The sequence below is a fragment of the Scyliorhinus torazame genome, chromosome 21 (genome assembly GCF_047496885.1).
Source record: "Scyliorhinus torazame isolate Kashiwa2021f chromosome 21, sScyTor2.1, whole genome shotgun sequence".
In the NCBI taxonomy this organism is placed as follows: domain Eukaryota; kingdom Metazoa; phylum Chordata; class Chondrichthyes; order Carcharhiniformes; family Scyliorhinidae; genus Scyliorhinus; species Scyliorhinus torazame.
In genome coordinates this window covers 112,837,612-112,863,184 of record NC_092727.1, presented here as the reverse complement: position 1 = coordinate 112,863,184, position 25,573 = coordinate 112,837,612, and the positions used below count along the sequence as shown (strand labels likewise).

The window sequence follows — 25,573 nt, the reverse complement described above, 5'->3', positions numbered from 1 at the left end:
TGTTGTTTAAAAATTGCATGCCTATAAAGTTTATTTTAGAAATGAAGTCAAAAGAGTTCCACTCATGCTAAAATATCCTCATTATCTTATCATAATTTGGGCCTTAGTAGTGCAGCATAATACTCTGAACTAGCAAATATCATAATTAAAGTTTGATAAATTTATGTAAACAGTCCACAAGGAATAGTTTTCAGCCAATTATGACACAAATGCACATTTTCATGTAGCAGAGAACAAGTTTTTTTTTCTTTTAAATAAAAGGCTTCCTCTTTCTTTCGTAGTTTGGACTTTGCATCCTGAGAAACTGTGGAATTTCTTGGTCAGTCACTATAAAAGGCTGTTATAATGTTTTTGCATGGGCATTTTGTTCGGGTTGATCCTCATCCTCTGAGCTGCTTTCCACATCACTTCGATCGTCTTTAGACACCTAATCGTTAAGGGAAAAGAAGAAAAAATATAATCACATTTTAGATGTTCAACCCTTGGGTCTCTCAATTTCTTCCCCTCTAATGTTCTAAAATCAAAGTTCCATTTTTTTATCAAGTCAGAGAAATTCTGCACCATTTCTTACACAGTTGAGGATAACATGGTGGTATTATACTTGTTGCTTTTGGGTTAATGCAATACGGTTTTGAATGCATCGATGTAATACTGGTAGTCCAACTCTGGAGCCATCTCTGACTTGAAAATACTTAATGAGCTAGTGGCTGAAAGGCCTCACACTGGTAAAACTGACTATGGTCTTCTGAAGATGATGATAAGACACATTTCTGAGGCAGAGTATTGAGAGTTTTCTTTTGACAATAGGAGACGAAAACAGAATTAAAAGTCTGTCATTCCTCAATATGGGGCGGGATTCTCCGACCCCCCGCCGGGTCGGAGAATCACCGGGGGGGGGGCGGCGTGAATCCTGCCCCGCCTGCTGCCGAATTCGCCGGCGCCGGATATTTGGCGGGGGCGAAAATCGTGCCGCGCTGGCAGCGGCCCCCCTGGCAATTCTCCGGCCCGCGATGGGCCGATGGCTGCCCGCTTTTTTGCCGGTTCTGGCGGCGTAAATTAGAGTAGGCACTTACCGGCGGGACCTGGCGACGCGGGCGGCCTCCGGGGTTCTCGGGGGGGCGCAGGGGGATCTGGCCCCGGGAGTTGCCCCCACGGTGGCCTGGCCCGTGATTGGGGCCCACCGATCCGCGCGGGCCTGTGCCACAGGGGTACTCTATTCTTCCGCACCGGCGGCTGTAGCGGTCCGCCATTGCCGGTGCGGAGACGAAGCCCTCTGCGCATGCGCTGGGATGTCGCCAGCACACGCCGGCGCTCCCGCGCATGCGCCAACTCACGCTGGCCGACGGAAGCCCTTTGGCGCCGGTTGGCGTGGCGCCAAGCCCTTTCCCCGCCGGCTGGCGTGGCGCAAACCACTCCGGGGCCAGCCTAGCCCCTGGAGGTGCGGAGGATTCCGCACTTTTGGGGCGGCCCGACGCCGGAGTGGTTCATGCCGAAACTCCCGCCGGAGTTGCCCGCCCCGCCGATTACGGCAGAATCCCGCCCATGGTCATCATATGTCACTGTGACCAAAAACATTTACTCCCCTTTGTAAGAGAACAACAACAAGCTCAGAGTTGCAATGAAACCAAAGAAAAGAAAAATGGAAAGTTCTGGAAATTCTCAGCAGGTCTGGCAGCATCTGTGAAGAGAGAAACAGAGTAAACATTTTCTGTTTTTATTTAAGGTTTCCAGCATCTGCAAAGTTTTGCTTCGATATCAATGAAACCATGTTTATATTGTTGCTTTCACACTGTCCGAACAGCTCCTTCCCCAATTGTAAACCAGTGAAAATGATACGCCTGGTAGTTTACCTTTCCTTTATGAAATGCTTTAAACACCATACGGATGATTAGATGGGACCAGTAGATGTGCATAATCAGCAGTGTGATGAGGAGAAGGTTGATGAAGCCCCAGATTTTGTGTGGTCCTATGATCTCCCAGCTTTCAAAAAATATAGATCTGATGCTCCTGTAAAACAAATATAAACAGATGGCTGGGTTAAAGAGCCGTGTGGTGTAATATTCAAATTGAAAACAAATTTGAATCACAGTAAATGGGGGTAGAGGTTTTCACCTCCGGAACGCTGGGTGTTCCGACAACACCTTAGGGACTGAAGCGGGTCAAGGCAGCAGCTGACCACCACCTTCTGAAGGGCAACTAGGGATGGGCAATGAATGCTGGCCGAACCAGCAACGTCCACATGCCGTAAATACATTTTTTAGAAACCTTCCCCATTTGGACATTAATCTGATAGGGTGGATCACTTGTCCTTAAACATTTCTTGAAGTTAGTCGATTAAAACCAGGTACATTCATTAAAAAGCTGGAAAACCTGAGGGCAGCACGGTGGCGCAGTGGTTAGCACTGGGACTACTGCGCTGAGGACCCGGGTTCGAATCCCGGCCCTGGGTCACTGTCCGTGTGGAGTTTGCACATTCTCCCCGTGCCTGCGTGGGTTTCACCCCCACAACCCAAAGATGTGCTCGTTACGTGGATTGGCCACGCTAAATTGCCCCTTAATTGGAAAAAAAATAATTGGGTACTCAATTTTTTTTTTAAAGTGGAAAACCTGGCATGGCAGATTACCAACTGGACAGCGAAAATTAAAATCTGCCCCCAATTCTTTTGTCCTCGCTAAGTGTAGAATAAAGTGGACATGGTTAAAATCAATATTCAGTCCCAATGAGGCTTGCAGACCAGTACCATCTGGAAAGAATAATGTATTCAATTATTTTAAATTAACTTACTAAAATTAGCAGCGGCAGAAATGAAGTTAGGAGTCAGGCAGAAATGGCTAGGTAACTTGGGCCCAGTGACCTTTTGCTTCGCGCAAGGAATGTTTGCATTCTTTTTTGTGGAAGGACTAAAATACTTTTCATTCCTTTTCCACCCATTTACAAACCTCTTGCTACCCCAGCTGCTGAGATCATGGGATAATCACAGACTTCTTCACAACAGCTGTTCAAAGACACGGAACTTGGCAAGGAATGGCAAAGGCCGCATGAAATGCAATGGCTCAAGAACAGCGGAGACCCAGTGTCAATCAGTTGAGGCAAATGAGACGCTCCTAGATTTTTAACGCCTGAATTTCAGTTCAACAATCAAAATCTTCAAATTACTGGGGCATTCTTAATTTTGAAAAATTTTTTAGAGCATCTTTCCTAATTAAGCGGCAAAATTTAGCATGGCCAATGCACTTACCCTGCACATCTTTTGGGTTGTGGGCGTGAGACCCACGCAGACATGGGGAGAATGTGCAAAGTCCTCATAGGCAGTGACCCAGGGTCGGGATCGAAGCAGGGACCTTGGCGCGGCGATGCTCCACTGTTAACCACTGCACCACCGTGCTGCCCAGGGCATTCTTAAATTTGTGGCAACAGTTAAATTCCTCTACATGAAAAGTAGAGTTTCATCGGGGCACAGGCCATGGAAATCAATTGAACCCTTTCCTCTTCAAAGATTTGGAAATGCATCCCCATCAATCACAGTGGGCACCTATTCTCAGCCCCAAGTTCCCTAATCCCTTCCCACTTAGCTGGCCTAGTTACTATAGGGATAGATTTCCTATGTTTGTAATTAAACTGTTCTTCAAACTCAAAATTAGAGTTCAGCCATGAGGAATCTGTTCCTTTATGAAACATTTTCTTACCCACAATAATTAACTGACTAAGCAATATCATCACTGCCATGTGGTGGAGTCAGTCATTAGGGACATTTAAGCGACTCTTAGACAGGCACATGGACAGCAGTAAATTGAAGGGGTGTAGGTTGGGTTGATTTTGGATTAGGATAAATGGTTGGCACAACATCATGGGCTGAAGGGCCTGTACTGTGCTGTTCCATGTTCTATCAAGTTAGGTTGATCTTAGGTTAGGATAAGTGGTCAGCACAACATCATGGGCCGAAGGGCCTGTACTGTGCTGTACTGTTCTATGTTCTATTTACAGCACCGGAGGCGGCCATTCGACCCATCATGCCCACATCGGCTCCCAAAAGATCTGCCCAGCTAGCCCCATTCCCCAGCCCTATCTCTGTAGCCCTCTAAATTAATCCCTTTCAAATATATATCCAGCTCTCTTTTGAAACCTCCTATGGAATCCGCCTCCACCACTCTCCCAGGCAGCACTCTCCAAATCCCAATATCTCCCCGAGTAAAGAAATGTTGTTCCTGTTCGATTTTGTTTCAAAAAAGGTTTGGGCATGTCCCAGCTGTTTATGAATTTTACTTTCACAGTCTGAAGTAATTTTTGCAAACTAGTTAAAAGTTTAAAAAAAAAAAAACTTGTTTTGTTCTTTCTTAATGTATCACGTGATCATCTAAATTATTTAATAAGCATTAGGATGGGGGTACACATGGGTGACATTTAACTGACTGAAATTCCTTTCTGCTCTTACAGTGGAGATGTCAACTCAGTTAATTTATATTATGTCTGCCAATAAAGCACAAAGATTTGAGCATTTTCAAAATATGGAAATTTAAAAGTGGACTTTTGAATGTGTCAAATTCAACCCTCTTAAAATCAATGAAAAATTGTCTTTTATTTATTCATTCACTGATGGGTAAATCACTGACAAGTCCCACATTTGCTCAAAAGAGCAGGAATGTATAAATATATATGTGTATAAAAGCAGATTTTTAAAAAGACAACCATTCCATTAGGACATCTTACCACTCCTTGGTAAGCATAAACTTAGCTAATCTGTGAAATATTCAGAAGGATGTTAGCTAATCTGTGAAATATTCAGAAGGGTGATACTCACATGAGGGGGTATATTACCAGACGGGTCACGATGAAAACCACAGCAAACATCAAGAAGAAGACGTTACAGAGCTTTTGCCATTTAGCATAGTTTGCCATTTTAGCCAGCTAGATTTAATGGAAACAGTCATTAGTGTCCTAAACATACCAGTAAATCTGCAAGAAAACTGTCCATGTCACAAGCAGAAACAGGCAATTTGCAAGTAGCAGCCATTCAAGGGGGAAGTTATCCATATTCTTATTGCAAATAATGAACCTTGGGTGAACTCATGCATATCCCCAGAGTAACTAGAAGATGTTATTTTTTTTCTAGCCAGATTCTTTATGCACTTAAACCCACTATGTAGCTCAGTCAACTGACTAAATGGTTTTCAGTAACACAAAAGCAAAATACTGCAGATGCTATACATATGAAATAAAACAAAAAAATTCTGAAAATACTCAGCTGATGAGGCAGCATCTGTGGGGAGAACCAGAGTTAACGTTTCAGGTCAAGATGATCTTTGATCAGATCATTTTGGATGAAAGGTTATTCCAACCTGATATATTAATTCTGTTTCTCTGCTGAATACGTCCAGCAATTTTTAATAAATATTTTTCAGTGTTGTTTACAGTTAATGGCAGAAGTCAACACTACAACTGGTTTGCCAGAGATGTAAAGAATTTGCTCGTTTTAAGTATTAGTAAGGGATCCACTCTCACTCAAAAGATGCAAATAATATACCTACAGGTGGAGCAGGTTAGGTTTTTCATCCAATCTATAAGCAACTCAATGACAATGTTTCTCAGCAACCAAAACAACAACCTCCCTTTCTGGGTTGATGCAACATGGATGTAAAAATTTAAACTAACCCGAGTGAACTTGCTGATTTTACAATGCATTGAGTTTTAATAAGCAATGCAAGACCAACTTGAGGAAGTAGATTCATAATCAGTAATAAATCAAATCAGCTGAAGCATAACTGGAATTTATCCAGAAAGTTTACAAATGCTACTTTTCCAAGACTAAACACATAGAATCCCTACATCGAAGGAGGCCATTCAGCCCATCGAGTCTGCGTCGACCTTGTGAAAGAACACCCTACCTCGGCCCACTCGCCCGCCCTATCCCCACCTAACCTGCACATCTTTGGACTGACCCGGGGGGGGGGGGGGGGGGGGGGGTGATGACACTCTGCAAATGTGGTTGTGTAGAACCGTTTGAATCTTGGGCAGGCTCTCAGAATTCCCCTAAAGTATTTTTTTCATTATGTCAATAACCACTCATCATCCAACCCATCCACTTTTCTGCTGATGCTTACACTCTACGTTAATTAATTTCCTCAATTCCTAGTTTTGTTCTTCATTTATTGATGTTCATCTATCTCCTCTATCCTCTTTTTTAATGAATTTAGAATACCCAATTATTTTTTTCCAATTAGGGGGAAATTTAGTGTGACGAATCCCCCTAATCTTTTTCCAATTAGGGGAAAATTTAGTGTGATGAATCTCCCTAATCTGCACATCTTTGGGCTGTGGGGGGGGGGGGGGGGGGGGGGTGAAACCCACGCAGACAAGGGGAAAATGTGCAAACTTCACAAAGACTGACCCTCTATCCTCAAGTTGAATTTCCACATTTTCTCCATTGCGAAACATGCCAAGAAATTTTGTTTAATCTTTCTTCATAAATTATTTTCCTCTCAACATTCCTCTAGAATCTTCAAATCCACAAGATGTGAATGCTGCTCTCATTTCAGTGAAGATCTTTTGTAGTCCTGGGCAAAATGCAAGAAACATTGCGTGGTCCCTTGGATTTTTAGTCTCGAACCCCTGCCACTGATCCTGATAGCTGCATTCTACATCCAAGCCTTGGTTCTTCAACTTGGTCTCTTAATAATAAGGCCACCAAATAGGCAGTATATGTCACCAAATCAGGAGAAAGAAACTGAAGGTGAGATTTGTAAGTAATTCAGAGAGATTTGTAGTAGAAGCAGAATTGCACTTGTGGACAACTTGAACTAGTCTATGGTGCACTGGGTTACAGCAGAGGTTTGCAGTAAAAATGAGGCTGGGTTCCTAGGATACTTCCTTAAATAGAATGTTGTTTGCCCATCAAGGATAGATAAATTTCAAACCCGATTCTGCACGATGAAGCGAGAGTGACCTGAAGATAAGCAAATACTTATGAAATGGTCGCTGGAATCAAACCAAGATCACACTGAAGAGATATAATGAAAATAATCCAAATTCAGACTAGATGCTTGGAAGAATAGCAGATTAAATAATGGACCAGCAATGACAGACATTTAGATAAAGGTCGGACAAGAACAACTGAAATGGATCCTGCAAGTGTTAAAGAACATCAATTCAAGATCAGTGTTTAATAGGTAACAGTGCGACGGCAAAGGTGAAGATTAAAAAGAGGCACATTATAACTGCAAGGATGATAACACAAAAATAAATATAAAATGTATAAAGTGGAAATAACGGGAGATTATAGGGGCTAAGAGAAGAAAAGATAATTGGCATCACAAAGTGCTCTTATAACCAAGCACATCAAAGAACAGTGAAAGAGGTGAAGCCACATAAAGACAAAAGATCATGATGTATCTTGAGAATAATGGAATGGCAAAGGTATTTTGTTCAATTTTTACAGCAAAGTTGAAAGTAGGAACATCCGAGGATGATGGGGAAAGGCTGCTTCTGGAGACAAGTAAGGAAATCTGTACTTAAAGATAATAGGACTGAAACTAGAAAAGCAGCTAGGCCCAGATGGAATGCAAGCCACAGTATGAAATAGTTTGGGGACAGCAGAAACAAGATATTTTTCAAAAACTTTGGAAAATGCAATTCTTTCAAGGACTGGACAATGGTAACTATTACATCCACATTCAAAGAAAGAAAGTGATCCGACAGAAAATCATAATACAACCTTCCAGGGGTTGATCTTGACTTTGTGCAATAGTGTTAAAAAGGTGACTGTGGGCAACTTATCTACATCTCTTCCAATTTTTAGGACTTTAAATGGAGATGTACAATTGGGAGTGATGCAAACCCAATGTGTACCACTGCATAAAGTCAAGACCTATTCCCTAGGGTCAGTACACAGGAGAAAATTGCTGAACACTTTGAAATGTATGACAAACCAGGGCTAGTCAGATTTGTAAAGAGTAGGTCCCATTTCACTAATTTAATTGATTTTCTGAGGCAATCAGTGTATATTGAAAGGGAACATGCTGAATGTGTTTGCCCAATTTGTCATGAAAATTAGTCTGAGAGGATAGGTTATCTTAAAATTAAAGCCCATGGACGGGATTCTCCGTTAACTGGCGGCAAAATCGGGGTGTATGATCGGGCGGAGAATAGCTCCCGACGCTGAAATCGCTGTAGGCACATGTTTGACGGCGAATCATGATGCTCCGCCTCCCCGAAAACGGCGTCAAAGCGACGCACGGCGTCGGTTGGCCAGGAGGTGGGCTTTGGGATGGGGGTGGATGGGTACGCAACACCATTACCACAGCTGGCAAGGCAGCCACGCATGCCACTGACAGCCCGCTTTAAACCTGGTGCCCTGGGTGATATAGATGACCCCTCCCCAGGGCACCCCACGGGTGCCCTCTGGTCCCAGCTGACCCATCAGCTGTATGGGTGCTCCTGCACACCCTGTCCCATCATTTCGGCTCTGATCGTGTGTGTGTGGGAGGGGTGTATAGTTTATGCACGGCTGCAGCTCGTCAGCACTGTGAGTATCATGGACCCGGTGATTCCCTTGCCTTTTTTCGTGGGTTTCGATGGTGTCCACGCGCCACCGATACTAGCCCTTCACCGGTAGCAGAATCGGTGCAGGCGTGGCGCCAATTTGTCTGCCGTGAAAGTCCATGGGTTCTCCGTTGGCGTCAGCACTTAGACTCAGGAACGGAGAATCCGGACCCACGTCTTTCTTTGGGGTTTATATAAGGGTAGCCTCTATTTAGAGCTAGAAATGTCTCCCACGGCATGGCATGGTGTCACACTCTTACTGGCACTTGTGTCTGCTCACAGGTCACATGCCTCAGCTATTTTCATGATTCTTCCACCATTTGAATTGGGGTCCTCATTCTCCACTATAGGCAGCTGCAAACCCAACGTTACTGCATTTCTGTAACAATTCTGTAGCAGAACATGGAATTGGAATTCTAGAGCTAACCAATTTAGGTGGGAGGGCAAGTAGAATAGGTATTAAAAGGAAGAATAGGAAAAGGACAAGATCAAAACATCGTTATCACAAAAAGTGTTGTTTGAACACAGTCTGCTTTGGTATGGGCGACTTTGGGTCAGAAACATCACTTCATTTAAGAAGTATATTGGCTATTTAAAAGGATGAGTAAAAAAAATATGGAGACACAGCTTAGAGCAGACAATTTACAGATAAACAGCAAATATCCGTGTGTGCGCGCAAGTCAAATTGACTTCTGCATGGTCACTTCTAATGAAAGATCAATTTAGCTGAATGAAAGCAGACACCTGGGACCTGGTTACAGTAATTCAGCTACTCAACCAAATACATCTGAATCTGCCATTTTCAACAACAGTTTTGAAGAACTGTTTTCATCGCCCAATTAAGATTGTAACTGATACACATAGTTGTAGGGGTAATAGATATCTTTGTGGGAGTTTCTACAGTGCAACAGTAGAAAACTGTGGCTTCGCAGAAACAGATTCTCAGATTATGAAATGTTCCATCTTCAATGCCCATTTCTTACACCTACCTCTAAAACAACGTCTGCTGCGTCATGCAAGAGGAGAACAATGGTCCCTGCCCGTGTCATGTTGGCAACATAAGCAATTGTAAGCAGTAGAATGGTGACATGATGATGGATACACATGACAAAAAAATCCTGAAAACAAAAGAAGTGAAAGGCAACCTTGATTATTTGAATCACGACTCATTTCAGTCCCCTTATGTGACAGTCATTGCAGTCGTGGCTGAGGGACTCAGCTCGTGTCCAATACTCATGCTCTTGAATCAGGTGAGTCTGACCCCTGTACCAAGAATTTGTGCACATTATCTAAATTGTCACTCAAATATCATATTGAGGGGTTGTTGCATGGTTCAGAGGTATTACTTTTTGGAATTTCTTCAGAATTGTACCGAATATGCTTTCACAAGCAGCACCGTTTCCCCAGATTGCATCGGTGCCCATTCGATAGCTACTTACCTGTGCTATACCTCCCAATTTTTCCTATTCCTCAAGATACGCTACACCAGAATAGAGCAACAAACCAGGACCATAGGGCCATATCACACATTGTTTGGAGGTGGTGGGGGAAGCACTAAAAGGAAGAAGAACACGTTGATGAGGTTAAAAGTATAGTCTTTGTTTAAAATGGCCCTCAACTCAAGAAGTTTTTGTTTGATATTTCTGGGAACATTTTGTTTTTGCTGCCTCCTTTCTCCCTCCCAATTTTCTCTCTTCCCCATTACCACCCTATCCCCTCACTCACCTAATGAAGCAGTGACATGGGGGATAATAGTTTGGCAGGCAATTGTCTAGTAATTTATGCAAATATAACAAATAATAGGCCATTTGACCCCTCAAGCCTGCTCTGACTTTCAATAATATCATGGCTGATCAGACGGTGGGCTTAACTCCACTTTCCAGCCTGCCCCCATATCCCTCGACTCTCCCATCAACCAAATATCCTTCTAACTTGGCCTTGAATAGGTAAGTGTAAAACAGAGCAGCAAAGCCTGGATCTTCCAAATTGCGACATATGTGAGTGGGGGAGGATAGCTACTTGCCATGAGAGACCCTGGCTGAATTTCTTGTTCCAGGGGCATTAACATACAGTAATCATAATATAACCCGGTGTTCCCCGATTTCTGTACACATTCAGTTTCCTACAAGAACTTGCTGGATTTGTTCTTGCTGGACTTCAGAAGAATGAGGGGGGATCTCAGAGACTTATAAAATTCTAACAGGACAAGACAGGGTAGATGCAGGGAAGATGTTCCCAATTGTGGGCGTGTCCACAACCAGGGGTCACAGCCTGAGGATTCAGGGTAAACCATTTCGGACAGAGATGAGGAGACATTTCTTCACCAAAAGAGTGGTGAGCCTGTGGAATTCATTACCACAGGAAGTAGTTGATACTAAAAAAAATTGAATATACTCAAGAGGCGGCTAGATATAGCACTTGGGGCGAATGGGATCAAAGGGTATGGGGAGAAAGCAGGATTAGGCTATTGAGTTGGATGATCAGCCATGATCGTGATAAATGGTGGAGCAGACTTGAAGAGCCAAAAGGACTCCTCCTGCTCCTATCGTCTATGTTTCTATGCTAATTCAGTTCAGGGATTAGACAGGGCCAGTCCTGACCTCTACTGATCAACATTGGATTGGAATATAGTTTAATGCATTTTCATAAATAGAACGATAGCAAACGGCTTTATTACGAGGATGGCGCTGAAGTTACAGAAAAATGCAGGTCTGTTCTATTTGTGCGCAGACATTGTCAGGTTGCTATGATTATTTAATAATTTGTGGTAAAATCCAAATTCTTGTTTTCGTTCTCCAGAAGTTGCTGCAGAATGTGAATACATTGTGGGCATTACGTTTGCGTCATTTCTAGCCTTTATGCTATCAAGGGAGGAGCTTGTAAACATGTGGAGTGTTGCCGGCAAAGAGGAACCTTGGACTGTGGTATGTGCAATGAGGTGGGTACGCAAGCGAACAAGTACCACAAAATTCAATAGCCGTGCTCGTAATTTGATCTTTATTTCGATGGGAATTATGCTTTATAATACAATTCTAAAAGGTTCCATGGTATGCACTTGTTTGCTCCATAATGAGCTTGAATGCGTCAATACTACATTATTGACCCTTCATAAACAACTTTCATATCTGGTCACAGCATGATAGAAAGCCGTGACTGTTTAAACTCCAACAACTATACAGAATCAGGATCGAGGGATACAATAAGGATTACTCAAAATAATTCCCTGATTACAAATCAAACAATGGTGGAGGCTGATTGTTTTCTTTTTAAAATAAGGGACTCTATTGCTTCAAATGTTTTTGCCCACCATCTAATTAAAATAAATGTTGCAAAGTCAAAGTTAAATAATAGGTTGGTTATTTTTTTTAAGTTGTTCATAAGATATAGTTTCAGAATTAGGCTATTCGGCCCATCGAGTCTGCTCCGCCATGCTATCATGGTTGATATGTTCCTCATCTGCTACCTACAATGTTACAGACCAAGAACTGGATTGCAAAATCAGCCAGAGCATCTCCTCCCTAGAACACATGACCTAGGAGCAGGAGTAGGCAATTTAGCCTCCTGAGCCCAACACCCTCAGTGTGATCATGGCTAATCCCATCCTGGCCTCAACTCCACTGTCCTGTTCATTCTCCATAATCCTTCAACCCACTATCAATTAAAAATCTGTCTAACACCTCCTTAAATTTACTCACTGTCCCTGCAGCCACCACACTCTGGGGTAACGAATTTCACAGATTCAAACCCTTTGGGAGAAGTAGTTTTTCCTCAAATCTGTTTGAAATCTGCTACCTCTTATTCTAAGATTATGACCTCTCATTTTAGAATGACCCACAAGAGGAAGCATCAGCTCCACGTCTACTTTATCCAGACCTTTTAGCATCTTGCAAACCTCAATTAGTTAGATCTCCCCTCATTCTTCTAAACATAAGAACTAGAAGCAGGAGTAGGCCATCTGGCCCCTCGAGCCTGCTCCACCATTCAATGAGATCATGGCTGATCTTTTGTGGACTCAGCTCCACTTTCCGGCCCAAACACCATAACCCTTAATCCCTTTATTCTTCAAAAAACTCTCTATCTTTATCTAAAAAAACATTTAATGAAGGAGCCTCTACTGCTTCACTGGGCAAGGAATTCCATAGATTCACAACTCTTTGGGTGAAGAAGTTCCTCCTAAACTCAGTCCTAAATCTACTTCCCCTTATTTTGAGGCTATGCCCCCTAGTTCTGCTTTCACCCGCCAGTGGAAACAACCTGCCCGCATCTATCCTATCTATTCCCTTCATAAATTTTATATGTTTCTATAAGATCCCCCCCTCATCCTTCTAAATTCCAATGAGTACAGTCCCAGTCTACTCAACCTCTCCTCGTAATCCAACCCCTTTAGCTCTGGGATTAACCTAGTGAATCTCCTCTGCACACCCTCCAGTGCCAGTAAGTCCTTTCTCAAGTAAGGAGACCAAAACTGAACACAATACTCCAGGTGTGGCCTCACTAACACCTTATACAATTGCACCATAACCTCCCTAGTCTTAAACTCCATCCCTCTAGCAATGAAGGACAAAATTCCATTTGCCTTCTTAATCACCTGTTGCACCGCAAACCAACTTTTTGCGACTCATGCACTAGCACACCCAGGTCTCTCTGCACAGCAGCATGTTTTAATATTTTATCATTTAAATAATAATCCCTTTTGCTGTTATTCCTACCAAAATGGATAACCTCACATTTGTCAACATTGTATTCCATCTGCCAGACCCTAGCCCATTCACTTAGCCTATCCAAATCCCTCTGCAGAAGTCCAGTATCCTCTACACTTTTTGCTTTACTACTTATCTTAGTGTCGTCTGCAAACTTGGACAATTGCCCTTGGTCCCCAACTCCAAATCATCTATGTAAATTGTGAACAATTGTGGGCCCAACACTGATCCCTGAGGGACACCACTAGCTACTGATTGCCAACCAGAGAAACACCCATTAATCCCCACTCTTTGCGTTCTATTAATTAACCAATCCTCTATCCATGCTACTACTTTCCCCTTAATGCCATGCATCTTTATCTTATGCAGCAACCTTTTGTGTGGCATCTTGTCAAAGGCTTTCTGGAAATCCAGATATACCACATCCATTGGCTCCCCGTTATCTACCGCACTGGTAATGTCCTCAAAAAATTCCACTAAATTAGTTAGGCACGACCTACCCTTTATGAACCCATACTGCGTCTGCCCAATGGGACAATTTCCATCCAGATGCCTCGCTATTTCTTCCTTGATGATAGATTCCAGCATCTTCCCTACTACCGAAGTTAAGCTCACTGGCCTATAATTACCCGCTTTCTGCCTACCTCCCTTTTTAAACACGTTTGCTAATTTCCAATCCACCGGGACCACCCCAGAGTCTAGTGAATTTTGGTAAATTATCACGAGTGAATTTGCAATTTCTCTAGCCATCTCTTTTAGCACTCTGGGATGCATTCCATCAGGGCCAGGAGACTTGTCTACCTTTAGCCCCATTAGCTTGCCCATCACTATCCCCTTGGTGATAAAAATCCTCTCAAGGTCCTCACCTGTCATAGCCTCATTTCCATCAGTCACTGGCATGTTATTTGTGTCTTCCACTGTGAAGACCGACCGAAAAAATCTGTTCAGTTCCTCAGCCATTTCCTCATCTCCCATTATCAAATCTCCCTTCTCATCCTCTAAAGGACCAATATTTACCTAAGCCACTCTTTTTTGTTTTATATATTTGTAGAAACTTTTACTATCTGTTTTTATATTCTGAGCAAGTTTACTCTCATACTGTAGAGAGTATAGGCCTAAACTGTTCGATCTCTCCTTATACGACAAACCCCATATCTCTGGAATCAATCTAGTGAACCTCCTCTGAACTGCCTCCAATGCCACTACATCTTTCCTCAAATGAGGCGGCCAAAACTGTGCACAATACTCCAGGTGCAGTCTTACCAATGCCTTGCACAATTGCAACAACACTTCCTTACCTTTATTGCACAATTCCTTTTGCTATAAATGGCAACATTTCATTTGCTTTCCTTATTATCTGCTGCACCTGCATGCTCAATTTCCATGACTCATGCACAAGGACACCCAGATCCCTCTGCATTGGAGACCCCAAAGTCTCTCCCCATTTAGATAATAAGTTGCCTTTCCAGTTTTTCGACCAAAATGCATGACCTCACACTTATCCACGTTAAACTCCATCTGCCACATTTTGGCCCACTCTACTAACCTATTTCTATCCATTTGTAAGGTTCTTACTTCCTCACTGCAACTTACTGTCCCACCTATTTTGTGTTCATAAGTCACTAATTTCCAATACATTAGCATTTAGTATTTTGTTTATAATTATATATATTTAGTGCTGCTCACGATTATAGGACATCCCAAAACACTTCACAGTCAAAAAGGTGCTGCTGAAATGTAGGCAGTGTTGTAATGCAGCATCCAATTTGCACACAGTAAAGTCCCACAATTAGCAATATGATAATGATCAGATAAGATTGGTTGGAAAGGCTGGGTTTGTTTCCACCAGGGTTTAGAAGAGTGACTTTATTGATGCCAGTGCCTGCACATCATCACGTGGCCAGAGGCTTACCTTTCTTTTAACATCAAAAAACTGTGAAAATATCAGAGACCCATAGAAAGCAAATTCCATCATGTAATGTATGTAGACTTCATTTGAAAGTTCCTGCGGAAAAGGGAAAAAGACAGGATGTAACTATCTGCATCAAGCAATTTTCCTCTGAGTGATGCCAATTTTTTTTTCAACAGGCAGACACAAAAGGCATTCAATCATTATGCTCGCCAAACCACAGGGTTTTATTTTTACACTGTGCCCACTTGGCAGGAAATTCACACAAATTCCACCTGATGACATCCCACACTGCTCCTGAACTTATAAACCTGCTTTACTGAACAGGCAAAAAAGATGCCTGCCAGAAACAAACCGAATTAAAGAACAGGCTTATGTTACCATTGATTGTAAAGCATAATCACTAAATCACCCATCGTTCTGTTCAGTTTTTGTTTGACATCTGGTTATGTAGAACTTGGACAGTTTCCAAAACTTGACTGAAAAACATTTAGGGCAGGTTTCTCCATCCCGCCGCACCAGAGTTTTGGTGCGACACACCGTTGGAATTCTCCGATTCACTGGCTGGTCAATGGGGTTTCCCATTCTGGGGCAGCCCCACGCCGTCTGAAACCCCCCCGGGCTGCCGGCAAAACGGAGAATGCCGACGGCGGAGAATTCAGCCTTTAATCTTTGTGACAAGGGTCCATCAATTTGAATTGTGAACTTACTTAACGACGGATGGTTTGTTCCCACACGGGGGGGTCGAGGACTGTGGAGGTTCCAGGTTTCTGGGTGAAGGGGTCTCTATTCATTTCAGTCCTGGATGGCTGAGCCCTCGTTCTGACATTTATAATTATCAGAATTAAGTTGGCGTTTTCATGCTTTTCTGCGGAAATGTCAAATCATTGAAGGTGCCATACTTCGGATGAGAGATTCAAGAAGTCCTGATGTGAGGAAGTTCACTAGATTGATTCCAGAGATCTGGGGCTTGGCTTAGGAAGAGACATTGAGCAGTTTAGACCTATACTTGCCGGAATTTAAAAGAATGAGATCCAATTGAGGCGTAAAAAATGACAAAGGGGATTGAGAAAGTAGGCATAGAGCGGATATTTCCTCTTGTTGAGCAATCTAGAACAAGACGTCACAGCTTTAGGATAAGGGTTAGCAGATTTAAAATAGAGAGGAGGAGAAATTACTTCTCTCAAAGGGTTGTCAATCTGTAGAATTCACTACACCAGAATGCGGTGGATACCGGGACATTGAGTAAATTTGAGGAGATAGACAGATTGAAGGGTTACGGAGAATGGGCAGGAAAGTGGAGTTGAGGCAGAGATGAGGTCAGCCATGGTTGTACTGAATGGCGGAGCGGGCTGGAGGGGCTGAATTGCCTACTCCTAGTCCTTGTGCTCTTTCTTATGTGATGAGATTAGACTCCGTAATGATGCAAGCTTTTTTTCCTTTCTAAACATACTTCATCAATGAAGCTGTTGCTTTCCACATCAAGCTGTTGATTTCCACATCAGAGTTGTGGCTCTCTGTGCCAATTATGGGTGGTTTTGTGCTGTTGCTGTGCGCACACGTGGATCTGGACTGAAGCTGGCCAAGCTCATAATTTCTAGGACAGTAATGGTTGGTAAAATGAGGACTTGATTGCACCGCATCAACTGAGCTGGACACTAACCCATTTTTACAATAACACATGGTCACTCAGTCTTTTTACACATCTGGTCAAAGTGGACAAAGCTGGATAAATGGAATTTTTCACCCAGTGAGCAAGTGCATTATCAGACATATATCTTAAGAAACTAATTTATTCTTGCCTTGCCACAAGCAAATAAAACCAGATTTGCCATTTGGCTACAATTTTAATCAAGAAGTTCTTCCCACTTCTCATCTATGTTTAAATATTATACCCAGCAACGTACATTCTATTCTGAAAATAACTTGAAAAATTTACTAACTACTTGCTGCCATGTCTAATGGGTTTCACTGTATTCTTATTAAATGTATTTTGTGTGTTAGTTTAAACAACCGGGTGGAGTGGGAACAAAATGAGTCTGAGATTATCTTTCCAAATGGGAACCTGAAGCTTCTCTCCGATTGGATTTGTGGGGTGAAAGAAATTTGGTTTGACCTGAAAGAATAGTTGGAAGGTTGGAGCTGGTCAAACTTGTTGGACGAGCAGACTGATCAGCAGAAAATCAAAAATCGATATGTTATCTTTGAAGGTCACTTTGTCATAAAGTAGGCATAGATTGACAGTGTATTCACAAAAACAAAGCTACAAGTGCAACTAAAATTGTTGAGTTTGTTAATATAATATAGCATGCACTACGCCTAAATGGGAGAGAGAAAAAAAATCAACGAATTAATAAATACATAAAAATAATTTCTTTGAAGTAATAGTTATCTATATGTATGTGGAGAAATATACAATACTTACAGATGTGGACAGTAAGAAGTCTTACAACACCAGGTTAAAGTCCAACAGGTTTGTTTCGATGTCACTAGCTTTCGGAGCACTGCTCCTTCCTCAGGTGAATGAAGAGGTATGTTCCAGAAACATATATATATATATATAGACAGATTCAAAGTTGCCAGACAATGCTTGGAATACGAGCATCAGCAGGCGATTAAATCTTTACAGATCCAGAGATGGGGTAACTCCATGTTAAAGAGGTGTGAATTGTATCAAGCCAGGACAGTTGGTAGGATTTCGCAGGCCAGATGGTGGGGGATGAATGTAATGCGACATGAATCCCAGGTCCCGGTTGAGGCCGCATTCACCTGAGGAAGGAGCAGTGCTCCGAAAGCTAGTGACATCGAAACAAACCTGTTGGACTTTAACCTGGTGTTGTAAGACTTCTTACTGTGCTCACCCCAGTCCAACGCCGGCATCTCCACATCATGGTTACAGATGTGGAGGCACTACAGATGGTGCAGAGACGATTTCCAAGAATGATACCAGAAATGCATGGATATACATCAGGAAAGAATGAACAGACCGGGTCACTTTTCTCTTGGGATAAAAAGTGGCTGAAGGCTGACCTAATTGAGGCATTTAAAATTATGAAAGTTTTTGATTAAGGGGATACGGAGAGAATGTTTCCTTTCGTGGGGTAGAGCACAATCAGGAGGCCATCAATACAAGATAGTCACCAAGATATCTAATAGGGGTGACTTCCGGTTGCAGCGATGACCAGCTAAGCCGCACGTTTCGGTGGCTCCAGCTCGAACGGACCTTCGGGCTCTTTTAAGGGCCCCAACGGGAAATTCTTTCGGGCCGAAACCCGGTGTGGGGTGAGGCAACAGGGAGTCCCCCCCAGCTGAAAAGAAAAATATCGGCGGCGGTGGCCAGATCTCAGAGAATCCTCGAGGGCAGCGGCAGAATGAAGAAAGGAGCAAGATGGCGGCGGAGGGAGCCCAGGCGACATGGGGACCGGACCAGGATGAGTTTCTAAGATGGTGTGCCGAGCTGTTAAAAAAAGGAGGTGCTGGCCCCGATGCTACAGGCAATCGAGGGGCTTAAAGAGACACAAAAGGCCCAGGGGATAGAGCTCCGTGTGGTGGAGCAGAAGGTAACGGACAACGAGGACGAGATCCTGGGCCTAGCGGTGAAAATGCAGACGCACGAGGCGCTCCATAAGAAGTGCATCGAAAGGATTGAAGTCCTGGAAAACAGATCACGGAGAAAGAACCTCCGGATCATGGGTCTCCCCGAGGGAGTGGAAGGAGCTGACGGCGGGGCTTACGCGAGCACGATGCTACGCTCGCTAATGGGAGCTGAGGCCCCCTCGGGCCCTTGGAAGTGGAAGGAGACCTGCGAGGGGACCAAAGGCTGGAGAACCACCTAGGGCGATGATCGTGCGATTTCACCGCTTCAATGACAGAGAGGTGGTTCTGAGATGGGCCAAGAAGGTACGAAGTAGTAGATGGGAGAATGCGGTGATACGAGTGTATCAGGATTGGAGTGCGGAGGTGGCGAGGAGGAGGGCAGGTTTCAATCGAGCCAAGGAGGTGCTGCACAAGAAGAAAGTGAAGTTCGGGATGTTGCAGCCGGCGTGATTGTGGGTCACGCACCAGGATAGACATTACTATTTCGAAACGGCGGAAGAAGCATGGACCTTCATTCAAAATGAGAAACTGGACCAGAACTGAGGGACTGATGTTGGAGGGGAAACGAAAATGCTGATGTATATAGAGATGTAAATTGGGGAGGGGGGGGGGACACTGAGAAATGTGGGCGCCGGTGGGGGGGGAGAAGAAGAGACACAGGCGGGGGATGGGGAATGGGAATGGGGCGGTAGGGGGAGCTGCGCCATGAGCGGCGGGATGGTTCTAGAAAGCGCGGGGTTTCTTTTTCTTTTTCCCGTGTCAGAGCGATGATGGCGGGAAGATAGGCGCAAGGAGGATGGGAGTTCCTCACACGGGGGGGTCAAGGAGAGAGCAGGAGAAGCCGGGGTCAGTTGAAGTCAGCTGACTTTCGGAAGCAATATGGGGGGAGTAACCATGCTAGATGGGGATCTAGCGGGGGGGACGCCTGGGTGCGCGGAAGCGGGATGTGGGATTGGCCCAGAGAGGGTGATGGCTAGTCGACAGGGGAGGGGGGCGGGCAGCCCCCCAGTCCGGCTGATCACGTGGAACGTGGGAGGCCTAAATGGGCCGTTTAAGAGGGCCCGAGTGCTCGCGCACTTAAAGGGACTGAAGGCAGACGTGGCCATGCTTCAAGAGACGCATCTGAAGGTGGCGGACCAGGTTAGGTTATGGAAAGGATGGGTGGGACAGGTGTTCCACACAGGGCTGGACGCAAAGAATAGAGGGGTGGTCATATTGGTGGGGAAACGGGTGTCGTTCGAGGCTAGGAACATTGTAGCGGACAGCGGGGGCAGGTATGTGATGGTGAGTGGCAGACTGCAGGGAATGGAGGTCGTGCTGGTCAACGTACATGCCCCGAACTGGGATGATGCGGGATTTATGAAGCGGATGCTGGGACGCATCCCGGACCTGGAGGTAGGAAACCTGGTAATGGGGGGGGAGGGGGGGGACGGACGTTAACACCGTGCTAGACCCAGGATTAGATAGATCTAGATCCAGGACCGGAAGAAGGCCGGCAGCGGCCAAGGTGCTTAGGGGGTTTATGGACCAAATGGGGGGAGTGGATCCGTGGAGATTTGCTAGGCTGCTGGCCAAAGAGTTCTCCTTTTTCTCCCATGTCCATAAGGTATACTCCCGGATAGATTTCTTCATTTTGGGAAGGTCACTGATTTCGAGGGTGGAAGGAACGGAGTACTTGGCCATAGCTGTTTCAGACCATGCCCCGCATTGGGTGGATCTGGAACTAGGAGAGGAGAGGGAGCAGCGTCCACTCTGGCGACTGGATGTGGGATTATTGGCGGATGAGGGAGTCTGCGGAAGAGTGCGGGGATGTATCGAAAGGTACCTGGAGGCCAACGATGATGGGGAGGTCCGAGTGGGGGTTGTATGGGAAGCGCTGAAGGTGGTGATCAGGGGAGAGTTGATCTCCATCAGGGCTCACAAGGGGAAAACAGAGGCCAAAGAGAGGGAAAGATTACTGGGGGAGATTTTGAGTGTGGATAAAAAATATGCGGAGGCCCCGGACGAAGGACTATACAGGGAGAGGCGATGACTCCAGACGGAGTTCAACCTGCTGACCACAGGGAGGGCAGAGGCACAGTGGAGGAAGGCACAGGGGATGAGATATGAATATGGGGAAAAGGCGAGTCGCCTGTTGGCCCACCAGCTTTGAAAGAGGACAGCGGCGAGTGAAATAGGGGGAGTTAGGGATGAAACGGGAACCACGGTGCGGAGAGCAGGGAAGTTAAATGAGGTGGTTAAGACCTTTTATGAGAGGTTATATAGGTCCCAACCCCCGGAGGGAAAAGAGGGGATGCAGCAGTTTCTGGACCAACTAAGGTTCCCGAGGGTGGAGGAGCAGGAGGTGGCAGGCCTGGGGGCGCCAATTGGGGTGGACGAGGTGACCAAAGGGCTGGGGAACATGCAGGCAGGGAAGGCCCCGGGACCTGAAATTTTATAGAAAATATGTGGACTTGTTGGACCCGCTGCTGGTAAGAACCTTTAACGAGGCCAGAGAAGGGGGGACCCTACCCCCGACAATGTCGGAGGCGACGATATCACTAATCTTGAAGCGAGATAAAGACCCGCTGCAATGCGGGTCTTATAGGCCTATCTCACTCCTAAATGTGGACGCCAAGTTGCTGGCAAAAGTGCTGGCAATGAGGATAGAGGATTGTGTCCCGGGGGTGGTGTACGAAGATCAGACAGGGTTCGTAAAGGGGAGACAATTGAATGTCAACGTGCGACGGCTATTGGGGGGTGATAATGATGCCCCCAGCAGAGGGGGAGGCAGAGATAGTGGTGGCAATGGATGCAGAGAAGGCATTTGATAGGGTAGAGTGGGAGTATCTATGGGAGGTGCTGAGGAGGTTCGGGGAGGGGTTTGTCAGCTGGGTTAAACTCCTCTATGGGGCCCCAATGGCAAGTGTAGTCACAAATCGGCAAAGGTCGGAGTATTTTCGACTACATAGGGGAACAAGACACGGATGACCGCTCTCCCCATTACTGTTCGCGCTGGCAAATGAACCACTGGCCATAGCGCTGAGAGACTCCAGGAAATGGAGAGGGGTGGTTAGAGGGGGAGAGGAACATCGAGTGTCACTCTACGCGGATGACCTACTGCTGTATGTGGCGGATCCAGTGGGGGGGATGACAGAGGTCATGCAGATATTGAGGGAGTTTGGAGATTTCTCGGGTTATAGGCTTAACATGGGAAAGAGTGAGCTTTTCGTGATACACCCTGGGGGCCAGAGTAGAGGGATAGATGGCCTGCCGCTAAGGAGAGTGGAAAGAAACTTCCGATACCTGGGGAGTCAGATAGCCAGGAGCTGGGGAACCTTACACAGACTCAAGCTGACTCGGCTGGTGGAACAAATGGAAGAGGATTTCAAAAGGTGGGATATGCAGCCGCTGTCACTGGCGGGCAGGGTGCAGGCGATTAAGATGATGGTGCTCCCGAGGTTCCTATTTGTGTTCCAATGTCTCCCTATATTGATCACTAAGGCCTTTTTCAAAAAAATAGATAGGAGCATCATGAGCTTCGTGTGGGCAGGGAAGGCCCCGAGGGTAAGGAGGGGGTTCCTGCAACGTAGCAGAGACAGAGGGGGACTGGCGTTTCCGAATTTGGGCGACTACTACTAGGCCGTCAACGTGGCGATGATTCGTAAGTGGATGATAGAGGGAGAGGGGGCGGCGTGGAAAAGGCTGGAGATGGCGTCCTGCAGAGGAACGAGCTTAAAAGCGCTGGTGACGGCGCCACTACCGCTCTCCCCGAAAAAGTTTACCACAAACCCAGTGGTGGCGGCAACATTAAGTATCTGGGGGCAATGGAGGCGACAGAGGGGTGTGTTGGGAGCCTCGGTGTGGTCCCCGATCAGGAACAACCATAGGTTTGCCCCAGGGAGGTTGGACAGAGGGTTCCAGAGCTGGCACCGGGCAGGAATTAGGAGAGTGGGAGACTTATTTATAGATGGGACGTTTGCGAGCTTGGGAGCGCTAGAGGAAAAGTATGAGCTGCCCCTGGGGAATATCTTTAGGTATATGCAGGTGAGAGCATTCACGAGACAACAGGTGAGGGAATTTCCGCTGCTCCCGACGCAAGGGATCCAGGACAGGGTGCTTTCGGAGGTGTGGGTCGGGGAGGGCAAAGTGTCCGAAATATACCGGGAGATGAGAGAAGAGGGTGAGGAGCTGGTAGAAGAACTGAAGGGAAAATGGGAAGAAGAGCTCGGGGAGGAGATTGAGGAGGGTTTGTGGGCTGATGCCCTAAGTAGGGTAAATTCCTCTTCCTCGTGTGCCAGGCTTAGCCTGGTCCAATTTAAGGTGCTACATAGAGCACACATAACGGGAGCGAGGTTGAGCAGGTTCTTCGGAGTGGAGGACAAATGCGGGAGGTGCGGGGGAAGCCCGGCGAACGACACACATATGTTGTGGTCGTGTCCGGCACTGGAGGGGTATTGGAGGGGAGTGGCGGGAGTGATCTCGAAGGTGGTGAAGGTCCGGGTCAAGCCAAGCTGGGGGTTGGCTATATTTGGGGTAGCGGATGAGCTGGGAGTGCAGGAGGCGAAAGAGGCCGATATTGTAGCATTTGCGTCCCTAGTAGCCCGGCGCAGGATTTTACTCATGTGGAAGGAAGCGAAACCCCCCGGCGTGGAGGCCTGGATAAACAATATGGCAGGGTTCATAAAACTGGAGCGGATGAAGTTTGCGCTGAGAGGATCGGCTCAAGGGTTCACCAGGCGGTGGCAACCGTTCCTCGACTATCTAGCGGAACGTTAGGGGGAAAATAGATAGCCAGCAGCAGCAGCCCGGGGGGGGGTAAATTGTTTGTGTTCTAGATGGGGTGAGGGGGTTAGCGGGAGCATTATTTTGTGTTATTTGGTTAGTTTACTATATTATTTAAACAATGTTATATATCAGTTATCATGTTACCGTTTTTGTTGATTTGTAAGGGGGAAAAATTGTGTTTGAAAACTTTAATAAAATATATATTTTTTTAAAAAGACATCCAATAGGGAGTTCAAAAGAAACTTCTTCACCCAAAGAATGGTGAGAATGTCAAACCCATCACCACAGGCTGTAGTTAAGTGAATAGTATAATTGCATTTAAGGAGAGGCTGGACAGACATATGAGGGAGAAAGGAATAGATGGTTACAATCTTGAAGGAAAGACGTACTGGCATTGAAGGCAGTCCAGAGAAGGTTCGCTCGGTTGATCCCGGTTATGGAGGGGTTTTCTGATGAGGCGAGGTTAGGAAGGTTGGGCTTGTACTCATTGGAGTTTAGAAGAACAAGACTCAACTTCATTGAGATCTATAGGATTCTCAGGGGGCTGACAGGGTAGATACTGAGGTTGTGAGAGAGTCAAGGGCCAGAGGGCATAATCTCAGAGAAAGGTATTGCTCAATTAAGACAATGATGAGGAGGATTTTGTTCTGTTGGAGGGCGGTGAATCGATGGAATTCGTTACTGCAGAAGGCTGTAGAGGCTGGGTCATTAAGCAAGTTCAAGGCTAAGATAGACAGATCTCTCATCAGTAAGGGAATAAAGGATTTTGGGGATAAGGCGGGGTTGAAGATTATCACATCAGATCTGTAATGATCCCATTGAATGGTGGAGCAGACTCGATGGGCTGAATGGCCTACTTCTGTTCCTGAGAGTTATGGTCAATGAGAGATTTGGATGAGGAAAGATAAGAGGAGGCACTGGTTCAACATGGTTTAGTTGGGACAAAAGGTCTGTTTCTGTGTTGCATATCCTATGTAATCTTGTGCAAGAAAGAAATGAAGACAGTTATTGAAGTTATGTAGAGGCAAGAGGAGAAACGGGGATCAATATTTGAAAAATGAAGCTATCTCCGGCTCTTGTTTTAAATCGTATCTCTTAAAACATATTTTATGTTAGCACTGCTCTTAGTGATACTCTAAAGGTGGCTTGATTGGCAGATTTACTCCCTGATATTGTAGAAAGACATGTAGACTCGTTAAGTCCTTGTCTGGTTGGAGACAGCTGAGCTCAGCTGGAAAAACAGCAGTAGGTATGGTACATTTGGCCTCAGAATTCGAGGCAGGCGAGTAGCAGGACCGAGCAGTTCCTACTTCCAATTACTATCCAGTGAGCCACTGCTGAATGGGAGTATGTGTAGACCTCTAACTCCCCTCCACCCCCCTCCCCAACAAAAAGCCTGTCCACCATCTACAAGGCACAAGTCAGGAGTGTAATGGAATACTTCCACTTGCCTGGATGAGTGTACCTCCAACAATACTCAAGAAGCTCAACACCATCCAGGACAAAGCAGCCCGCTCGATTCCTACCCCTTCCACAAATGGTGGCAGCCGTGTGTACCATCTACTTTTTTTTTAATAAATATTTTATTGAAAATTTTTGGTCAACCAACACAGTACATTGTGCATCCTTTACACAATATTATAACAACACAAATAACAATGACCTATTTTATAAACAAAAAAAAAACAAAAAAATGAATAAATAATAAATAACAAAAATGAAAACTAACCCTAATTGGCAACTGCCTTATCACAAGTAACACTCTCCAAAAATATAATTTAACTATCTGTAGCAACGACCTATACATATTATACAGTATATATTAACAACCCTGAGAGTCCTTCTGGTTCCTCCTCCCCCCCCCCCCTCCTCTCCTCCTCCCCCCCCCCCCCCCCCCCCCCCCCGATCCTGGGCTGCAGCCTTTTTTCCATTCCATCTATCTTTCTGCGAGGTATTCGACGAACGGTTGCCACCGCCTGGTGAACCCTTGAGCCGACCCCCTTAGAACAAACTTAATCCGCTCTAGCTTTATAAACCCTGCCATGTCATTTATCCAGGTCTCCA

General features: G+C 45.2%; 1 protein-coding gene across 1 annotated transcript in view; it reads right to left on the bottom strand.

Moving 5' to 3' along the window:
- LOC140398513 (ceramide synthase 6-like) overlaps positions 1 to 25,573 on the bottom strand; it is a 53,614-nt gene continuing 28,041 nt past the window's right edge. The window contains 5 exon segments of the mRNA XM_072487282.1: positions 1 to 427; positions 1,851 to 2,007; positions 4,800 to 4,906; positions 9,526 to 9,654; positions 15,149 to 15,241. Of these exon segments, the coding sequence (XP_072343383.1) occupies positions 341 to 427; positions 1,851 to 2,007; positions 4,800 to 4,906; positions 9,526 to 9,654; positions 15,149 to 15,241 (573 nt within the window). The 3' untranslated portion in view covers positions 1 to 340.